The 20,605-nt window shown below is 43.4% G+C and overlaps 1 protein-coding gene across 1 annotated transcript in view; it reads right to left on the bottom strand.

Moving 5' to 3' along the window:
• Nucleotides 1–983: 983 nt before the first annotated feature.
• Nucleotides 984–20,605, bottom strand: part of LOC104471434 (transcriptional activator GLI3-like) — a gene marked incomplete at its 3' end in the record, with an annotated part of 47,713 nt that continues 28,091 nt past the window's right edge. The window contains exon 2 of the mRNA XM_010086774.1: nt 984–1,089. Within this exon, the coding sequence (XP_010085076.1) occupies nt 984–1,089 (106 nt within the window). The remainder of the gene's footprint in view (nt 1,090–20,605) is intronic.

The following is a 20,605-nucleotide window of genomic DNA, read 5'->3' as shown; positions in this document are numbered from 1 at the left end:
AGGACTGTTAATATCAATTAATTCTGCTCACAGAGGAGAACTTGTTTTAAAACAACTTCATTTTTCTGCTGCATATATGTAATTACACAGCTGTAACTAATAGCCATAGCAAAGCAATCTGCCATCTAAACAACTATCATTATTCTTCAAAGTATTACTTGTGCTTTTCTTCTTGTATTTTCTCAGTATGAGAAGTGATTAGTAGATATGATTAAATGTATATATCAAGCCTTTTAGCCAAGTAGCGAGCCCTGCTTTTCAGCTCCGTTTTTAATGGTATTTAGCAGTCTTCTGGACACACCAACTGTTTTATTATGCAATGCTGATATCTGTCTCCCCATTTAGAATAAGAAAATATTTATTTCTATAGGATTTCGCCAGTACCACCCTTTTCTAATGCATGTTATCACTGGCATTCGTTTCTTTTATCTTTGTGTAAACCATGTGCTCTATCACATTTGCCATTTGGTTTGGGTGACATTCCCATCAATCAAGCGATTGCCTGTGCGTGCACACAACAGGGACTATGAAAATTTACCAAAAATTTCATTATGCTTCATAGCAATCACTAGAAGAAAAAAAAAAAACAAAAAACCAAAAAAAACCCCACCTTTGGCATGAGAGAAAATTTTAGCTCTGATGAATCTCAAGCCTAATACAGACAAAATACATATTTTGTCTGCCTGTATCTCACAGGATTCAGCGCTTTTTAATTTAGTATTTATAGAACAACAGCACACGAAGTAATGTCAGCAAAACATATAAGTAACACTTGCCAGACACCTATTATAACAGGAATTCCTCAGGCAAAAGCCTGGGTTTTGCTTCACAAACAGAAAACCTCAATGCTTTCTGAAAGTAAACCTCACTCTCTGGCAAGACTGGCAAAGCGCTCCAGGTGCATGGCTTTAAGCACTGCAAAGTTCCAAATACTTGCCCGTTCTTCCAGGCAGCTGAAGCGAGGGGAAATACGGAATACTCACACATGCAGAGGAGGAATGGGAGATGGTTCGTAATGGTAGCGTCCCTCATGATGTCTTGCATCAATTGGTACAGGAGGGTGGAATGCTGGAAAGAGGTGAGGCGGATCTGAAAAAACAAGTGAGGTTCCTGGGTCTGAGTATCTCCAACGACTCTTTAAAAACAACATTCATAACGTCGGAACAGATATCGAAAAGCATGTGTCACCAGCGCAACAACTTACGAGTTGCATTCTCCTTCCCTGCTGCAGTCAGTCAGGTCTGTCTAAGAGGAGAGTTTGGCCCACAGTGTTGCATGAATATGTATTTACTAATTTAAATATTCTCTTTTTATAGCTTAAATGGAAAGGGACGTAAAGAACTCTTTAATAAATAATTATGTGCCCATATGTGAAGTGTCAGATCAAAAGAACCATCAAGCCTTTCATAAGCATTCCCAATTTATTTATTTTTTATTAAAACAAGAAAAAAAAAATCATTCCAGGATGAAAAGCCTAAGCAGAGAACACAATACAATAAAAAAAGTCTATCCTCAGACATGTACGCACAATCCTACAATGGACAGCAAAACTGAAGCAGAGGGCTGCAAAATTACTATCTGGAGTAAATCAGACAATGGTTAAAAGCGACGTGCAATTGGGCAACGCCATACTGGAGAAGCTGAACTGTGTCACACCAATGGCCACATCGGGAGGAACGAGCCTGAGGACAGGGGGACTCATTTCATACACCGCTCATAAAAAGCAAGGGTGCTTTCTTTGCCCCCACAGCTGGAGACCCATGGCTGCAGCAAGCCCCTCTGCCCCGTCTCCTCCAAGGCTTTCACAGGAGAAGGGGGTTTTGCAGCTGTCAGGGCTCCTGTTCCCCACTGTTTCCAGAGAGCCTCGGCGACGAGGCTGACAAAAGGGGGAATGCGCCCCTGCTACCCCCATGAGCCCGCCCCGCAGCCCCCCCACTGCTCCTGCAGCAGGATTGCCCCCCAGCTTTGGAAGACACAATGCACACGGACCACAGCTCTCTGCACCGGCACACTGGAGCTATTTGTGTGCCTAAAGGAGGTTACTGCCAACCGTGCTGTTCACTGCTGATTCCTCCAAATGCTCAAAATTCAAACGAGATGCTGAGCATCTCCAGTGGCAAGAAACAAACCAATCCTCCCCAATTATTACCTGATTGCCACTTGGGATGAAGTCATGTGTTTATCCAACACCGAAAGCTGAGAAGTACAGACATTAGGTCATGTCATGGATTTACTAAAATGCTTCTAGAAGGAAAGAAAACTTACTTATGCACTGGCAGTAAAACTAAGCCTACTTTTGCCTCCTGACTCTTGAAGGTATCTTCTCTTTTCTATGCAGCAAAATGTAATCCTCCTCTTAGATTATGTTATCTGTGAAAGCAGTTCCCTCATTATCAACTAGAAACAGTTAAAAAAAAAAAGAATTTTTTCTTTTGGTGTTTGTCAAAAACTTGGGTTAGTTTATTATTATGTTTTGAAGTAGAAGAAAGAACTAGAGGAACAAACCTCATGGCCCTGAGGGAGTAAATGGAGGGAACGAAGGGGGAATCGCATAAATTCTGATGAAATATTCCCAGTATTTCAGGAAAATATGGAAACATCTGACACAGCCTGTCCAGTCTGGTGGCTTGATTTTGTGAAACATCACCAGCATGTGATCAGCCGCAGCACATTTCTGCCATTTACTGACTCAGGGCTCAGGCATCACAAATGAGAAGTAATTGTGGCTTACTACTGAGAGCTGGGAGCTCAAACTTGCGGTAGCTTTAGTTCCAGTTCTGCTGCACGAATTGGACTTTGGCATGCAATCTGTTACAAGCTGAACACTCCTGGAAGTAAAGGTGGATCACAGATGACCAGGGACCCCTGCCAACACGCAGCCATCGTCCAAGGGGAGGATGCTTGCTGCCACCTCCTGAAACATATTCCTCACCAGCCACCAAGGTGGAGATGGGGACAAAGGGCATGAGAAGCGTGCTTTAGCGCATCTCCCTGCCTGCCCTGTTCCCTGCTTTGCTGGTGTTGGCTACAGCAGCGTAAGCTGAAGGGAGGAGGTTTTAAAGCAGATGTCTAGCATTTTACCAGAAAAACCCTGCCACCATATTTTCAGTGAAGAAGGAAGTCATTCTCGCCCTTGTAGAAGCAGAGGCAAGTCCTTCTCTGCCCTATGCGACCCTGAAGAATGAGTCTGAGGAGCGCAGGTCAGCCCACAGAGATTTTGTCACCCTTATTCGTGTCAGCCTCAATGGGCTCCACCTAGCCACAGCAAGCAATCCTGCTCAGGACGCTGAGCCCCCTCACTGTCCCACCCTCACCCAGCCTGAGCACCTACCTATTAAAAGCAGCCCAATATTTTTTTAGGCAGCGAAACACCATTTAACCCTCATGAACATGATCATCTATCTTCCCCTATCTGGGAAATGGAAAATGAGTATTAAATGCCCCAAAAAGGGTATTCCCCTTTGTGGTGCCTATGCAGGGCAGAGCACCAACAAGTTGTATTTAACACATGGGACATAAATCTCCACGAACACCTTTTTGAGTCCTCTCACACTAAGCTCCTTTGTTGCTCCTATCTTGGTTGCATCTTGTTTGCAGTTTCCAACTGGGAAACAGCCGTACTCCATCACAGCACAGGGAGCTGTCTCTGTCAGCCCCGCGCCGACCGGAGCAGAGCTGCATATCAAAACCCAACGTAATTCTCCATCTCACAGTTTATTATTTACACATGAGCAATACAGCTGGTGAACATCATAACTCAAGTGGATGTGTAGTAAGTTACTACACTGTAGCCATCTCCTGTTGCAAGAAAAAACACATGATGACTTTTCCAAAGTCAGGGTAAAACTGCTGAAGCAGAATAAAGTGCCTCTAAACCTGGCTACTTCCTATTTATCATATAATTTCCTGACTGATGGTTCCACAAACCAGCTGCTAAGTGCTGTGTACTCCACTGTCAGCAGACTAACATGCTAAATGGGAGACAGGGAGAACAATGTGCAGAACTAGTGGAGTCAATTTTACAGAGGGAATTCAAATTCTGCCATGTTTGGATCAACCCTCAGTGCAGAGGGAGGCAGTAAATTCTATGTGCTTGGGGGTCCAAAATCACTCCACTTTGAAGAGCATTGAATATTTATATGGAAAGACTCTTAGATCAGAGACCTGCCAAAGCACCCATCGTCCAGGGCTTCACTTGGAATTCACTTGAAATTCCATAAAAATGTAATCCGTTGACGTGTATTTATATGGAAATACACAGCAGGAAGTTTACTTGGGTTGTAGCCAGTCTCACATTGCTTTTTCATATCCCACCCAGTAACTATTTCATTAAAGGCACCATCAGAATATTACAGGCACATTCTGCCACTATTATTTATGCTGCAGCTGAGTAAAGAATGAGTGAGACTACTCACAGGCTAGAACTGACTCTGGACCTACCTGACTCCTGGCTGTTTGTGAGAGACGCTCTATGTATCTACAAAACCAGGGGCTACTCAGTGTAGAAGACAGGATACCTGCTCTGACTATAATGACATTTTCACGTTTCTCATTTGGTAAGTGTGAGGAACAAAGTTCTTACCCTCAGCAATGAGGAACTACTCTCACCAAAACAAATCCACAAAATCTGATTTCCTGTTCTGCCTGGGAAATTATTTATTACCATTTGCAACTTCTTAAAAATTCTGGTTGAGATGCAAACTACCACAGCACATACCAGGCAGTCTTCTTACAGACATCCAAAGGCAACTGTGAATTCCTGGACCAATCCTTCAATTACATCCTTGCAGAGACTCCCTGACGTAAGTGCAATACAGGAGTTAAGAGAGACAGATGCTGCCTGTGTACTTTGAGCCCTGAGCTCCAATTCAGCAGAAGCATCTGATTCCATGCTTAAATTTAACTATTTTCAAGAACTTGTATGGACATGCTGGCAATGAAAATACACTTAAAACACATTCCTCATGCATTGCTGAATTTGGTAGCTGTTGCCTTCTTCTGAATTCTCTGCTGCCTACCACTGTAAGCTTCCTTCGGATGCTCTCCTGTCTCCTGCATAGCTAACGGGGTCTCCTGAAAACAAAATGGGAGATACAACTGCCTGAAATGCTGCAAACTCATCAATTTTAGCACTATGAGATTTTCTGGAAAATATGTCAATTTATGCTGACTTTTTGTTGTATAAAGTGTGCCGTTTTATTTCTTCTTCAAGAATCTTCCTTGCCTTCTTAAAGGAAGTGAATAGGATCATCTCTCACAAATTACAATCACTCCCATACAGGAAAAAAAGAAGAGACCTATGCTTGTTCTCTGAAAGCCAGGCAACCTAGGGCTCTGCTGCAGCGTCACGGGAAAGAAACTGGGAGAAATGACAGGTATGGTCCTTGCTGCTGAACAGCAAACCTGAACTGAAGACTGATGAGAAGTAGCGGGCAGCAGCAAGTCACTACAAGACCTGCTGGAAAGGTAGATGATGCTAGCTGGCTCAAAGGTGCTGTGCAACACCTCGAGACAACAGCAAAGAGGCTAGGCTGCTCCGAAGCTCACTGAAGTTAAGGATGATTTCTCTGTAGACTCTGTAGTCTCTCAAATAAGCCTTATTCAGTTAGGGGATCGCTACATTTGGAAAGTTTGACTGTGATGGTAAGGCTAATAAAACACTCTGCCCTCACCTAACCAACCTGCTCAAGTACCTTGTAACTCCTGCCAAACCCTGGAGGAAGATGGCTGCTGAAATGACAGGCTGCATTTTTCAGCACATCAAGAAAACATTTGCTACTGTAGAAAAAGCCTGCATCGGCTTGAACACGCCCAGTGTGGCCCCCATGCCTGCACCTGTGTCGTGAGACTGGGGCCAAGCAAACACAGGACTCAAGCCCAACACAGGACTCAAGCCCAACACAGGAAGCCCTCGTTATATTTTAGCAGATTTGTCCTCAGGACAATCAGCTCACCAAATTAAATGTCAGGACTGAGCCAGGTGCAAAACTCTCTCTCGGATATTTGAGGTGAAATCTCCTTCCCGCTTAAATTCATTACGGTCTCGATGCTAAACTTGGAGGTACGAAGCTTTCACACCAGATGTAACAGAAACAATATCAGGCAAAATATAGCCTCCCCGCTAATGTCTTTTCAATACGCTGAACAGTTTTGAAGAGTTTGCCAGCAAATTTCTACACTTCCTTTGGATCATAAGCTGATCACCAGATGGGAATTTTCTAATATTCAGGTTTGCAGAGTCCCTAAGGGCACCACTGTTTCTTCATGTGTATTTCCTTCAACTGATCTGAACTTAATGGTATCGCCAGGTTTTATGGCAAGAATTAGGTACTTTTTTGCCAAGTAAAGATCTTATTTTGGATTTCTGTTTAATTACAGCTTGCGTTAGGGCTCAATGAGAGCACATGTTGTCCTTGGGGGGTTTTTTAGTTCTCTTTCGAAAATGAGTTATGTTCTCTACGTATGCTCATACAGAGGCTTTAATCAGGAAGAAAAATGACTGACCCACAGCCACACGTTAATGCATGCACTTAACTTCGTGCACTTTGAAGAGTCTCCCTATGGTGACTGGGGTTGCTGCTTCAGCGTGGCTGGTTGCCATCTGAAGCCCTGCTTCTTTGCAGGCTGATCCACAGATGTGTTACAGCCAGTTATCTCAGGAGGCTTTTCTGTGTGTCTGCGTGTGCGTCCGTGTGTGCATGCATGCCCGCGCACGCTTCCCAGTGTGGCAACCGTCGTGCTGATATGGATGCGACTACTCACTATCTTACTTCTCAGAGAAGATTTTAAGTAGGAAAAAAGAAAAAAGAAAAAAAACATGGTGAAACCAGAAAAAAAGAAAATAAATGGATAAAGCCAACAAATAGAGTGAAAAAAAGAATTCTTAATTGCTCAGTCCTCTCCATTTCAGTCATACGAAATGTTAATTGTGATAACATACAGTAAATATGAAACTTTCAGAGAAAAACACAACTTTCAATCAGATCACATCCCTTCCATGTGTCTGTGTGTATTTATGATGATCAGACTTCCCCTCCCTATCCCTGCTTGTGTTTGCACAGCCTAGATGCAGATCTTAAACCACTGGAGTTCCAGGCCAGACCTCACAAACTGCAGCACAGCTCCAGCTCTGAGACTATTGTTAAGGCTGAAAAATAACTTCTACCTTTGCAAAATTGGGGCATATTAGATCCCTGGCATCCATTTTACCAGTTTTTAGTTTGTAAACTTAAACACCTTGCAGGAATATGTTTTATTGGTTTTAGTAGTTCCACAACAACCATCACGCCAAACACATGAAGGAGGAGCAGTTATCAGTGTGCTGGAAGAAAAGCAGCTGGAAATTATTTCATCAGCTGGCACCGAGAGGTCTTCAATATGCCAAATTTGCTGCAGGTATTGGCTAAATAACTGCTGGATTGATTTCAGTTTGAATGCTTTATTATTCCTCCCAGTCACTGCAGCTCTGCTGTCTGAGGAGCAGGACGGCCTTCTGGAATACTAACTAAACTTCCTCAAGTCCATTCAAATGACTCCAGTGCTCCCTGCCATTTGCCCATCCAAAAAAAAAAAAAAAAGAAAAAAAAAGTAATAAGAGACAGACTTGCAAGGTAATAAATATATTGCATGTACGAAACACCTTGGACTGAAGAGTAAAATTCTTTAAGAACATAATTTGTGATTTGTCAGAGCCTAATAACTTATAACTCACTGTTTCCGCTGGGATGGACTCACATCAGTAAGTAAAGGAAGGACTCCTTGTGCTGCCCCAACCAAGCAGTCATGAAGTTGCCTGATGAGCAGGGTGGACACAGCTCTGCCACCCCACAGCCCCCCCAGGACATGCATTTTCACAAAAGGAAAGCCAAGGCACTCCACCAGTACAGTTTGTCCAAGAAAAAACAGCAAACTGGTGGAAATGCATGAAGAATACCCCACTTCAGTAGCTTCTCCTACCCAAACACGGGTTGCTTCATCCTATAAGCAGCCTTAGAAAACCCTCAAGAACATGAGCAACAGTTGCATGTAGTCAGCATCTGCACATTGGCCCATGCTTTCAGGAAAACACCATGACGACGAGACATCTTAACCTCATCACCATGTTACCTGGAGAGCAAATTGCTTCATCTAACGCAGCTGGCGCTTGGTACAGCACAGCTCATCTTATTCCTAACCTCTGGATCCCACGCAGCATTTCTTAACAAACTTATTAATGTACTCTCTGCAAGAAAATGACAAATTGTCCTCTGCCAGGAAGATGACAAAAAAAATCTCTCCCTCTGCTACCTCCAGTGGACTCTGCATAAAAAGAAAAAAAAAAAAAAATATTCAGCTTCTGCCTTGCAACACGCTTGCTGTCTTGCTGTTGCTCCTCCTTCATGTGCCACCATGCATCAGTGCAACCTCCACCACTTAAAAATCCCCCCCCTCGGGAATTTATGGAAAAGAAAACAAGCATCCATGCTTAACTCCCAACAACCCCAGACAAGTGGTTTCACCCATCTGCTCTGGAATGCTTCCTACCTCGATTACACGTGTATGAAGGATCACAGCCTCAGCACTTCCTCCTCTTCTAGCAGCAAGTAACTGGATGCATAATCACAATAAATACACTAATAAGTTGTACCTATTTACACGTGCATACCCAGTTCTGTAATACACAGCAAATTCCAGGGGTTCAAGGTGAGCTACAAAGTGGAAACTAAGGAAATGAAAAGATTATGAAATAAGTAAATCCTGATCGACACTGGAGAGAACTAAAGGAGAAATCTCACAGCAAGGTTCTCAACTCCAAACTACTCCTAAACAGAGGTTGAACCTGGACTTGCCGACCAGTGGGAACAAGGAGATGCAACACAACAGCTTAGTGATTCCCCACAGCTCAACACAGCTCAAGGAAAGCATTTGAATGTGCTGCTATCCGCTGCACGCATTAACTCAGCAATGACAAATATCCGTAAGATGCAAAGGTAAAAGTGGCTACAGAGAGGCAACAGAAAGCTAGAAATTAGGAAAAAAAATAAATCTAGAAATATCCTTGTATTGCTGCTGATTTGATGTGGGAACAAATAAAGACAAGTTAGGTAATTCAGCAAGCTTTGGTGACATTCTTAGAAGTTTATAAAGGAGCAGCATGAGTCAAGTCTGCAAAAGTTATTTGTTTAAATGACGCTTTGGAGACTTGCGAGCTCTTCTGTGTACCAGAATCAAGTTTAAAAGCTATTTGAAAGGCCAAACCTCAAACAGTCGGGTATCAGAACAGCACGATGAAAATCACTGTAGCTAAACAGATTTCCAGCAGCTGATAGTCTGGACCACAGGGTGAAAGACTTGGAAATAGCTTATACTTAGCAGCTTTTATGAGTAATTTATGGCATGATAGGAGTTAGAGAGGGAAAAGTATAATTAGATCAATTAGGTCTATTTTTAGATGTTAAAAGAGTCAGATTCTATCGGATGCACAATCAGATGAACACTCGGAGAGATTTCTTTTTCCCTGCTGTTCAACCTGATTTTTTAAAATTTCATCCAAATATTCATAATTATTTAGCTTCTCTCTGTACCATCCTTAGCAATTACTCTCCTTCTGTGGTGTTTACACTCTTTAAGCTCTTGCAGATGAGCAGATAGTTATCCCATGTGTTGTCAGGCCACTCGATAATATACATTTATTGCATCCTTTAATCTCTATGTCCATATTCTAAATTAATCACAGTCACTTGTTTTTCCTCCCTGGGTTTCTTCCAGCTTGGGAGAGATATATAGTTGTCACTCCTGCACTCTCAGACATCAGGTTTTCATGTAGGCTGACATGACACTGCTTAGGAGGAGGCAGCCTTAGAAATTTATAATACAAATAACCTATTTCTGCAAATTTCTCTTTCCAGCAGGGGTAAGTGCTCCTCATACACAGTTTCAAATACCATTACCTTTAATTTTCCCACTATGAGACAGTGCCTTGATCATGTGGCAGTGACCTACTCGACCATTTCCAGGGGCCCGCTGGTGAAATGGGCACTGCTCAAGTCAAGTAAAGGCAACACAGACTGGCTTTGGGTTATTACTTCTTGCCACTTCTAAATACTTGATTTTAAGCTGTTTTCTTCCTCCTTGTTCCTTCGTCCTCCCTCAGCTTCTTAGAGAGCTTCTCCCCTACATTTCATTTTTATGCTAGGTCCTTCTTGTTTCAGATCATTACTGAAGATGTTAAGTACAGCGAGTTCCCTTAATTTGCCATACTGACATTTATCCCAAGTGCTCATTCAGCTTATTCTTGAGAATGTCATATTGTCGATATTCCAGTCAATTGGGGTTAGTTTTTTCAAGCCAAGCTTGAAGGCAAATATTTTTAACAAAAAGGGCTATAGTCAAATTATGTCACTTCCATGTGCCTCACTCTGGTCACTGTTAACACAGCAATATCCTTTCTGAGACACTCTGACCCTCTTCAGTGAAAAGTTCCAACAAAGAGCTAGAATAACAGTATTTTATCCACTACCCATTATTTCTTTAATTCCCTAAAAAGAGTGGCTCACTTGCCTAAAACTGCTCATTCTTTACGAATCTGTCTCGGGTTTTGCTCATGATCTTTTTTGTTTGTTTTTCTTTACAGGCAACTTCTTTGCTTCCTATTGCTCAGAGGGTGAGAGCATCAGCTTTAGATACAGCCACGCTTTTTGTTGGGTTTTTAGGATTATTATTAGGATCCTCCCATTTCCTCTTTCCCACCAAAGGGTTTTTCTCTCCACAGTGTATGGGAAGCTTGTCATAAAGTCATATCAACACCTTCACCTTCATCCCTTCTCTTGTTCTCAGCAGACGTAGTGGCAGGATCTGGCCTATGCTTCCCTTCCTTTGAGAACTAAGTGTTGCTTACCAAACGTGGCCAAGCTTTACATCACCCAGAGCTAGCACCACCACTGAAAAATGGGATGAAGGGCATGTACGTCTGAGCATTCTTGTTTAAAAACACAAGTCAAAACATCCGAGTTGACAACCTCAGCTCAATTAACACTCATGGGGCTCATGCCTGGCTGCAGAACCAGCTCCACCACCTCCCAAGCTCTCCTGCCCACACTGTGTCCTGCTTGCACGAGCATGACTGCTAGGACTCGAGTGCCAGGGACTGCATCAATAGGTCCAACCTCACCACGGAGGAAAAACACTCCCATTAATGACAGAAAAGGAAAAATGGAAGAACAGAGATGTGAACAGGCAGAAGGATACAAATACAGTAGCAAGCAAAGCAACCCACGGCATTAGCAAAGCTTTTCCTGGGAAAGTCACAGAAGGGAAAGGCAGTAAGGGTCCAAGTGTATGGAAACCACTTACGGACCAGCAAATTCCTGGACTGCAAATTTTGGGCAGCTGAGAGAGTGCTTGGGACTGAGAGGACAGGAGAATCGTCTGCTGTGTTCTTACATTAACTCCGGGGCACCTGCCCAGTTTTGGTCATTGCTTAGAAAGGCTAACAGGCTAGATGGACCTGTGGTGTGGGCCAGTACGGCCCCTCGTGCTCTACGTGCTCCTGGCATGCTCCCCAAGGCCAAGATGGCAGCAAACCCCTTTCCCTGACAGTCGACCAGCACATCACCAAGAGCAGTGCCTGAGCAGCAGGACTTCAGCCCATAGAGCTCCATGGCACGAGCATGAAGACTTCCTGAGCCTGTAAAAGCCCCTCTTTCAGCTGTACATTTGCATAATACACTGCACAAAAGAGGGCTTTGGTCTATGGCTAACGTCTAGCACATGGTGGTAATAAAAATAAGATGTCTGTCCGCTGCCCACCGAGATGTAATCCACCCTTTTGCACTTCTGTGTGTTTAGAGGCAATCTGGCTACAGGAAAATGGGGGGACTTTGCGGGGGACTTTATTTACCTTCCGGCAGAAGAAGAGGGGACAGCTCTCATCAGTCCCACCCTCTGGCAATCCTGGAGCTTTTCCAATGCATTAAGCATCAGTTTCCCGCCACTGAAGTGTTTGATGCTCTACTAAATGCAGTGGCACTCAGAGAGGTATAGTAACCCTCCATATGGAAAAACCATTTGACACAAAGGTTGGAGGTCAAAAGTTTGAATGTTCATGACAGAGATGACAGCAGTCCTTTTCTGGTCAATAACATCAAAGGGTTTGCCAGCTCTTAATGCTACTATTGTTGCTTGTTTGGATCCTATTGAAATACTAGCATATTTATTGCACTCCGGGAGCATAAGGACTTTTTGTTTGTTTTAATCTCTATGCTGAGCCAAAGGAGTCTGAAGTGTTGTGACTCCCCTTGCTCCCGAGGAGAATGTGCAGGGAAACAATGCCAGAGGATGCGGCATTGTAGTCCCAACCAACTTGGCGCTTTCTTCCCCACCAAAAAATATCAATGATGGATGGAAACATATGGTCTCTATTGGACAGGACTGGAAATCTCTGCTCCTGAACTCCCCACATGACTGGTTTTAATTGTTTTGTGCAATGGCAGGGGGTGAAAAGCACTCCCCACAATCAAGATCTCCGTTTTGCCAGTCATTGTTGAGAAAATTTGTGCCACAGCCGACTAAGGCACAGCTGTGGCAGAGCCAGGAAGGGCAGTGAGGCTCTCCAAGACGAACTGAAGTGCCATAACCACTTCTCCCAGCCCTCCTTTGCTCTCTGAACTTCTACTTGCGGTTAGGCAGAAACGTATTACCAGAGCTCTGCAGTGCATGTTCCAAGCATTGTATCAGCCATCGATACCTCGTGCCTTGCCAGGAGCAGGATCCAAGTTCATTTGTTACTACCTTCCTCAGATTCCTGTTTCCCTCTCCACAATGAGGATTAGCAGTTTAAGTTATGTTGCTGACCTCCATCTGGCTAGGCAGAAACAGATGTCTGCGCACTTGGGCACGATCTTATTTCAAAGTGGGGACTCTGGGTTACTAATGACGTTATAAAGGCAATAGCATATGTTGGCTCTCAACAGTCCATTGTCTAATTGGGATGGTTTTAATCAAATATGAATGTACCCAAGTTTTCACAGCTAATGAATAAATCCCCTTTTTAAATAGTGACAGTAATTTTGAGATCTCCATCCAGGCAGCATCCCGAGGAATGCCTACACGAGCAGCAGTCATCACCGAAGGCCTGTAAGAGGCTGCAGCAACATCCACTGCAGCCCATTTTTTTATTTAAACAGCTCCTAACTGCCCTTCCCAGAGGTAAGCTGCAGCCAAATTGTTTTCCTTCACTTCACAAACCAGATACGCATGGCTTATTTGAACAGCCCGAAAGTTTACTTTAGTCTCTGTTTAAATACCTTCTACCACATATTTCAAACAAACAGTTCACTTCATTAGAAAGGCAAACAGCCTAGCCGCAGAATGCGAGCACTTGAGGAGAACCATGTCGGACAGAGAAATCCTCTGCCCCTGTGTAAACACCTCCTGCTCTGCAGCTCCGGGCAGCATCCGCCTGCAACCCCACTTCAAAAGCCTTTCCACAAATACTTCACACGTCTGTTTGTAAGTAAATGATAACCCTGGAGAGATTATCTGCAGGGCTGAGAGCCCTGATGATTATCGCTACCGCTGCACAGGCAAGAAAGAAAAACCAAAACGTTTGCTGGCAGCCCTGGGTGAGTTATGAAACTATAATAAACTCGGTGGCAATCCAGTAACATCAGCTAAACCTGTTAAACTGGAAAAGCAGTGCTGCTTCGGTAGTCTGCTTTGGTGTATTCAGCTCCACAAAGGGAAGCAAGTTTTACCCTTAGCAATGGAAAGGTTACTGCATCTCCATCATTATTTAACCGAGTTGTTAAAATTGTCACACAGCAGAGAGTTGTACAAAAGAGCTGCATAGCCACCAAATCACCAGATAAAGCACTGAGCTATTTCCGTCTGGACAAAATACACATGGCAATTTGAATGCCTCAGGAGCGCACGACACACTCTCAAATCCCAGAAACAATCACAAAAGGAGGAAGAAAAAAAGAGACAACTGGACAAGGAGAGGAGAGGAGATGGGAGGCAGCCAGCGTCAGGAGGCTCCAGTCCCCTGCCCTCCCCTCTGCACGCCCATGCAGCTCCTGGGGACGTTCGTTGCAGAGCAGGGAATACACACTCAAAAGAGCAAAGCAGCTCAGAAACAGAGTTTGCTATCACTCCCTAGTGTTTTTAATGCTTTGTGCCAACTGAAAAGTTTTAATCAAAATACTGGTGTTTGTATGTTTGAGGCAAAGGACCTGAGGCAGCCCATTACAAGTAAGGGTACTCTCCCCACATCTATCACTACTGTCATCGTCGCAGCAATCACAGCAAGCCATTATGATGGCATCTCTTGGCATCATTCATAAAGCACAGACCCATGGCACGCCCAGAACTTTAGCATAACCTTACAAAAAAATTATCAACTCTCTATATGTTTTTAAATCCATTCTCACGCAAAAAGAAACCACCAAAAACCCAAAATCTTCAGAAAGCTTGTAAGCAGAGATTGCACTGGGCTGCAGGGTGAGGCTTCACAAGCCGTAAGAGTGCTGAAGTTACTCCAACTATCATATAAAGAGGAGAGGAACAGATAAGATTTTTATTAAGGGGAATCAAGTACTGTCAAGTATGGACATGAAGGTTAGGACACCTCAGGAATCATAACTTTAACCTTACGGTGACATACCTTTCAGTTATTTTCATTCTCAGACTGAAAATAAGTCCTCCTAAGTCAATGACTGTTCTATCATTAATTTCAGCGGAGTCAGTGTAATCAGCTCTTGTGATTTTATCGTAAGTCTTATTTTTCTTTTCTGTGGTTTTTTTTTTCCTTTTAAAGCTCCAGTCTTTTCAATCATGTCAGTAAGAATCTCAGCTTTCATTAAAAAAAAAAAAAAAAAAAACCAAAACCACACCACAAAAAAACACACGTATGTTTCCAGATGTTATGGTTGCAAAGAAAAGCTGGAAAAATAGAAAGGTTTCATAACCTGTGAGCAAATAAAAATATACAACCAAAACATACATGAGCAGGTATGTAGGTACAGGATCTTTCAACGCATCTGTGAGTGTTCTGCATGCTGACATGCACCAAGTTATTATTTTGAACACCCAGATACTTGGGGATGGCAGGACAGTACATCTGTATTACAAATGGTATCTGCTCTCATTAAAATCCGTGGGTTTCCATTGTGATCATCTTTAAAGTTTTTTGCGCAGGTTTTGGTCCATATGAGAATTGCACATCACATACCAATGATTTTTATTTTACTACATAGACGACTTCCTGTACAAAGGGTATTTTTTGTCCTCTCTATCAAGAGTTGAGAATTCTTCTACATTTTGCTTTAAGACTATCATCTGGGTTTATGAACATTGTTTACCAAAATATATGAGGTAGAAAGATTTAATTTAGGTTTAATTTATGTTTAAAGTGGAAATTAAAACCCCTAAGTTTCAGCATGAACTACAGAAAATAGTCTTATTCAGCTCTTTGAAGGGCTACTTTAACACAAGCAATAAATTTACTATTATTCATACAACTAATAATACAAGCTGAGCTAATGTAACCAAAATATCTTCTAAATCAGTTCTTGGAGGGCTGATAATATTAACCTTTAGGTGCCAGGAGTTGGGGATTTCCCAGCGTACCAAGCTGGTTGACTTACTGACACTAAAAATAGGACTCTAAACCCTGCTGCTCTTGTGGGTTATGTACAAACAATACCTTTTTTTTTCAAACAACTCTGATCCATTCAGAAGGGGAAAAAAAAAATCCCTTTCTTTCAAGATGTTTATGGCCTGAGGCTTTTCTAATACAAAAAGAGGAAAAACAATTTATTTTTTATTATGCCATTCCCCAATCTTCAACTTGAAACAGACCACTTCTGCAGAAGTTTTTTTACAACATTCCAGCAAGTCCTCTGTTGCAGTTTTCTGTTCCCTAGCACATTCAGCTACAAGCTAAGATTTACCTGCCCAGTCTCCTTAAAGCATCTTCGGTGGGAATAACTGCAAGTAGTGTAAGACTTAACAGACAACACCATTGTCCATTCCTTTATTGCATGTATTTATTTCATATATTATTAATAGCAAAATAAGAATAGTTTGCATGTACAAGTCCCAGTTCTACCTTCTGTTTGATCAGCTGAATAAAGGAGGAGATGCATCAGCCCGCCCTGGTATTTAAAAGACAACTCCTAAATTTTGTTTCTTGGAGTGATCTCACTCAGCTTCTGCAAGAAGTTACACATACCCAAACAGCACATGGCTTTGTTGGGTTGGTGGTTCAAGGTGCCGTATCTAAGTTCCATCTCAGGCACCAGCCAACAGGCTACAGCTTTCCTTCCAAAGCCAGTACACCCTCTTGCCACAAATGGACAAGCTCTGTGGAAGAGTCAGTTCAGAGATAAGGAAATGACCCATCCTCTGACCCACAAACACAGAGAAGAGTTCTAGGAACACATGAAAAGCATCATGCCATCTGTTTTTGCAAGTGTTATTTTTGTCCCTTTCTTTACTTGAGCAGTCTTCAATTAGTTTCATTTCCTCTACCTATACTGCAGCAATAAAAACCTCAAATGAGCTAAAGAGAACAACTCATGTAAGCATCTTATGAATGTACTTTAAAGAGTGAAACATATAACAAGCATTCACTGAAGAAATCCAGGTCTCTGTTTTAGCTCCACAAGAGATCACCATGGTTCATATTTTCCAAGTGTTTAACTTGAGGTGACATCTCATTGGAAAAAATGACCTCTCACTTGATGCCCAAGCCCAGGGTCATCCTCAAGAGACTCTCAATCATGCTTGAGTTCAGCAACCTTCTTGATAGAGGAATGTGAACAAGCGCCATCAACAATAGCCTGTGCTCCTAGATCCCTCTTGGTGACATATTCTCATTAGTCAAAACGAGATGGCAACACTTCACTGATGTTTACAATAATGGTGGCACAAGCTGCCTTTCAGTGCAGACGAAGAGCAGATAAGAGGGGCTTGTCCCATCTCCATGTGCAAACATGATCAAGGCTATAAAGTACCAACAAGGACACCCAGCATTTTCTTCAGTTCACCAAAATGTATCTCCAGAACTTGCTGAACAGTCCCACGTAGTTAAAGCAGGTAGAGCTGGAAAGGTGTTTTTCATATGCCTACGGATTCATTAGTACCGCCTGGCTAGAACTCAGGGGGAACCAACAGCAGAGACAATCGCCAACAACAAAGCTTAACCTGGGATGCAGTGAACGATTGTATGATGAGGTACAGTAGAAGCTGAGACCAACAGAAGATGTTTCAAAAGGTCTAGTAACCCCCACCTTCTCCTTCAAACACAAGGCTGGTCTGTTCTGGCAGAAATCTGAAGAGCTACTTCCTAAAGTACCCAGGCTATAAGCTCCATTCCAGACAGAGTGGCAGATGAGTCCTCAGGAGAAGAGGTGCATGCCTTTCCTCCCCTCTCACCTGAAAGATTTTGGGAAGGTCAAAGTGAGGCAGCAACAATCAGAACTCAACATTGTTGAGAGTCAACACTTGAATGCTGACAGGCAGGCCCTCGTGGGCAGCTCAGGGAGGGCTGACCCATCATGCCAGGCACATGCTGGGACTTCTTGGCCAGGTGGGAAAGAGGTTTTCAAGATGAAAAGCTCCTTTTGGCTGCCTCTGCATTTGGCATTTGTTCCTTTTCGTATCTGATTACAGATTTGGCGTAGCATTTGCTTTTTGAAAAAAATTCAAGGGAGAGTCTCCTTTTCAGACACAGGCTTAGAGAGAAAACAAAAGCCTCATGCTCCCTCCTCTCCCAGGCTGCACATAACAGGGTGGGGGTCAGGGGGGCAGCAAAACCTCTGTAAGTAATCACCAATTAAGTTTGTTCCTAACCAAAGCACTTGGCTCATGGGTGGATGGTGTTTCTCCTGCAAATGTGAGCTCAGCAGAGAGAAATCCCTGGCTCGAAGCTGTGTGCCTTGAGCAGAGGGAAACTCCTTGTTCCTGGTGCTGAGTTCGCGAGCAAGGAGGAGCGCAAAGACCAGGGTGAAATGAGAGCTACGTTAAGGGGACATGCATAACTCCTCATTTGCACTGATGGACAGCTGTATGTACGATAAGATTGAAGGAAGCCCGACCGAGAACCCAGTTCACTCAACTTGCTTACGCAAACCCAGCAAAGCATGCAGCAGACTCTGAATGTAACGACTTTTTGAGAGCCTGATGGAGACCTGGCAGAAGAAGGAACTCAACCAGCCCAGAGCAGCCTTGTCAAGTGCTGCCTTTTGTATTCAGTTCTTTGAGGAAAGCATTTCCACCAGGACCAGGGACATCTGGTACATGGATGGAGCAGCCCACCGAGGCTGTGACTGCATGTAAGAGATGTGACCAGCACATGCAGACATCAGAGAATGGTGAAGCTCTCCTGAGGACTGGGAGCTGCATCTCGCATGCATGAGCCACACAATGATCTGGTACACTGCCACAGCCCAGAAATGGCAAGGACAGCTAAGCTGTCTCAGGGACTACCCCCTGCAGCCACAGAATGCGGCCTCGGCCCCTCTCCTCTGCCCTGCAGCCCTCCTCTGCCATTCCTTCGCCACAGCTCCCTGCCATTGCTAGGACAGCAGGGACAGTGGAGCAAGACACACTGTGCTCGGCATCAGCACCTGAGCTGGTGGGACACCGGTGGGGACAAGTCCCAGCCCCACCTCTGACTGCAATGGACTCTCAGGATCCATGCTAGCCCCCTGGCCTAAGGAGAAGTGGGAACAAGCCCACCTGGGACCAGCAGGATGCTAAACTCATGCTCCGGTTGTGCACTCTTCAGCATATATGGACACATTCACTCTCATGGGAAGGCTCACACCTTCCCAGCCCTTAGCAGACTGAAGGCTAACATAGGCCAGAGAGTTTCCAGCCCACCAAATAAAATATAGACGTGGCTGCTGGGAAGAGCTTTTCCAGCCAATGTTCTCTATTGAATATCCCAGTGCCTCTTCATATGGTATTAACCCCACCATGGAAAAGAGGAAGAAAAAAAAAAAAGAACGGGGGGATGGAAATTGGACTTTGGACATGATCCAAACCCCACATTCCCAAAGCAGCTGAGAATCACTATGGGGACAACTCAGTACACACTGTTTTTCATTCGACAGCTTCAGGCTCAAACCCCCAGGCGCTGGCATGTTGAACTGTGCGTTTAAATCCTGCCACACCACTCCAGCCACAGCATCTGGAGTGGTTGCAGCAGCCCTGCTGCCATAACAGGTATTACTTTTGCTGCCAAACCAGCTGGGGAAGAGGTATTGGCAAAGATCTGGCTTACGGATGTGTGCAAGGGCTTTTGAACTTTTTTTTTCCCCCTCACTTACTGGCAGCAGCCTATGCCAGGACAGATGCTTTGAAATGACAGACAAGAACACAGAGCAAGCTGAAATAGGATAAGGAAAGAAAGTAAAAGCTAAAAAGAAAAAAAAAATCCTGAATAAGCCAGAGTCTGTCATAAACACAGGTTTTAAGAAGCACAGGGAGGAGGATCTGTGTGGACAATGAGCAATACTAGGGGACTGCTGAGAAGGTCTCATAGAGCTCATTTGTCGCTGAAATAGTACAAATCCAGCAGGCAGCAACCACAAAGAGGAGTAAGAAAGGAGAAGGGGAACAGAGACCGGAGCTTGGTGCAGGGATGAGAGAGAGGGAAGCTGGCCTCCCGCCAGGATTTTTGTGAATGGGTGGGTGTGTAGTATCCATTTCCTCCCAGTTCCAGGGGGGAAAAAACAACAAGAGGGTAGGGAAATGCTTCGAGTGATATGTTATTTGGTCATGCTTCAAAAATGTGCAACTACTGTCACATAATTTGATATTTTCCTAGTATTATGGGTATTTTCTAGCAGTCTGACTTCTTTCTTAACAAAGGTATTTTTCATCATGAGCTGAATGTATTCGACTTTTACACACTGTCTATTCATAAAAAATGCAAGCCTTTTAAGTGAAAAATTCTGAATTTATGAGTATAAAATACTTTAATGTACCTTAACTGTCTTAAATTCTCATGCTGATTTCTGCTGAGCTAACATTTTCTTCCAGCATAAAGGGACAGCAAGGGGTGTTGCAAGAGGTTTAACAGGCAATTTCACAGGTGTTGCAAAAATTACAGTTTCTCCAAAGTACGTTTGAAGCATAAATATTGTACTGCGTTGCTCGCAAGACAAAGAAGGAAAGAAGAACATCTTATGACGAAAACAATGAACTAAACACATGCAAAAAATTAGAGCTCTAATACAGTGAGGTTTGGGGTGTTGCTGTTTTTTTCCTCTAGCTGTATGATCAACTCTTGTTCTTGTCTTTCATTGTTTGAAACTAGTTTTTCATTACAAATGTCTCTTAATTATAAAGCATGTGAATTGTGTGGTGGAGATATTCTAAGCTGAAATAATCATGTAACATTGAACAGATTACAGCAATTTGAAAGATAGCTGCAAAACAAAGCAAGGAAAATGTTCCACATACGTCACAGAACTCAAAGGAGGGATCGAATCTGAGAGAAAGGAGAGTACAGTAATTAGAGCCAAGACTAAAAGAGCAGGACCTAAAATTAGGCTCCTCAGCAGAAATTAAAGTATACAAATCATAGATTTCCTAAAGTCATAGTTCCCTAAATTCA

Source organism: Pterocles gutturalis, unplaced genomic scaffold (genome assembly GCF_000699245.1).
Source record: "Pterocles gutturalis isolate BGI_N339 unplaced genomic scaffold, ASM69924v1 scaffold22231, whole genome shotgun sequence".
Taxonomy (NCBI): Eukaryota; Metazoa; Chordata; class Aves; order Pterocliformes; family Pteroclidae; genus Pterocles; species Pterocles gutturalis.
The sequence above is the reverse complement of the archived record's forward strand: the minus strand, read 5'-3'. Positions and strand labels throughout refer to the sequence as shown.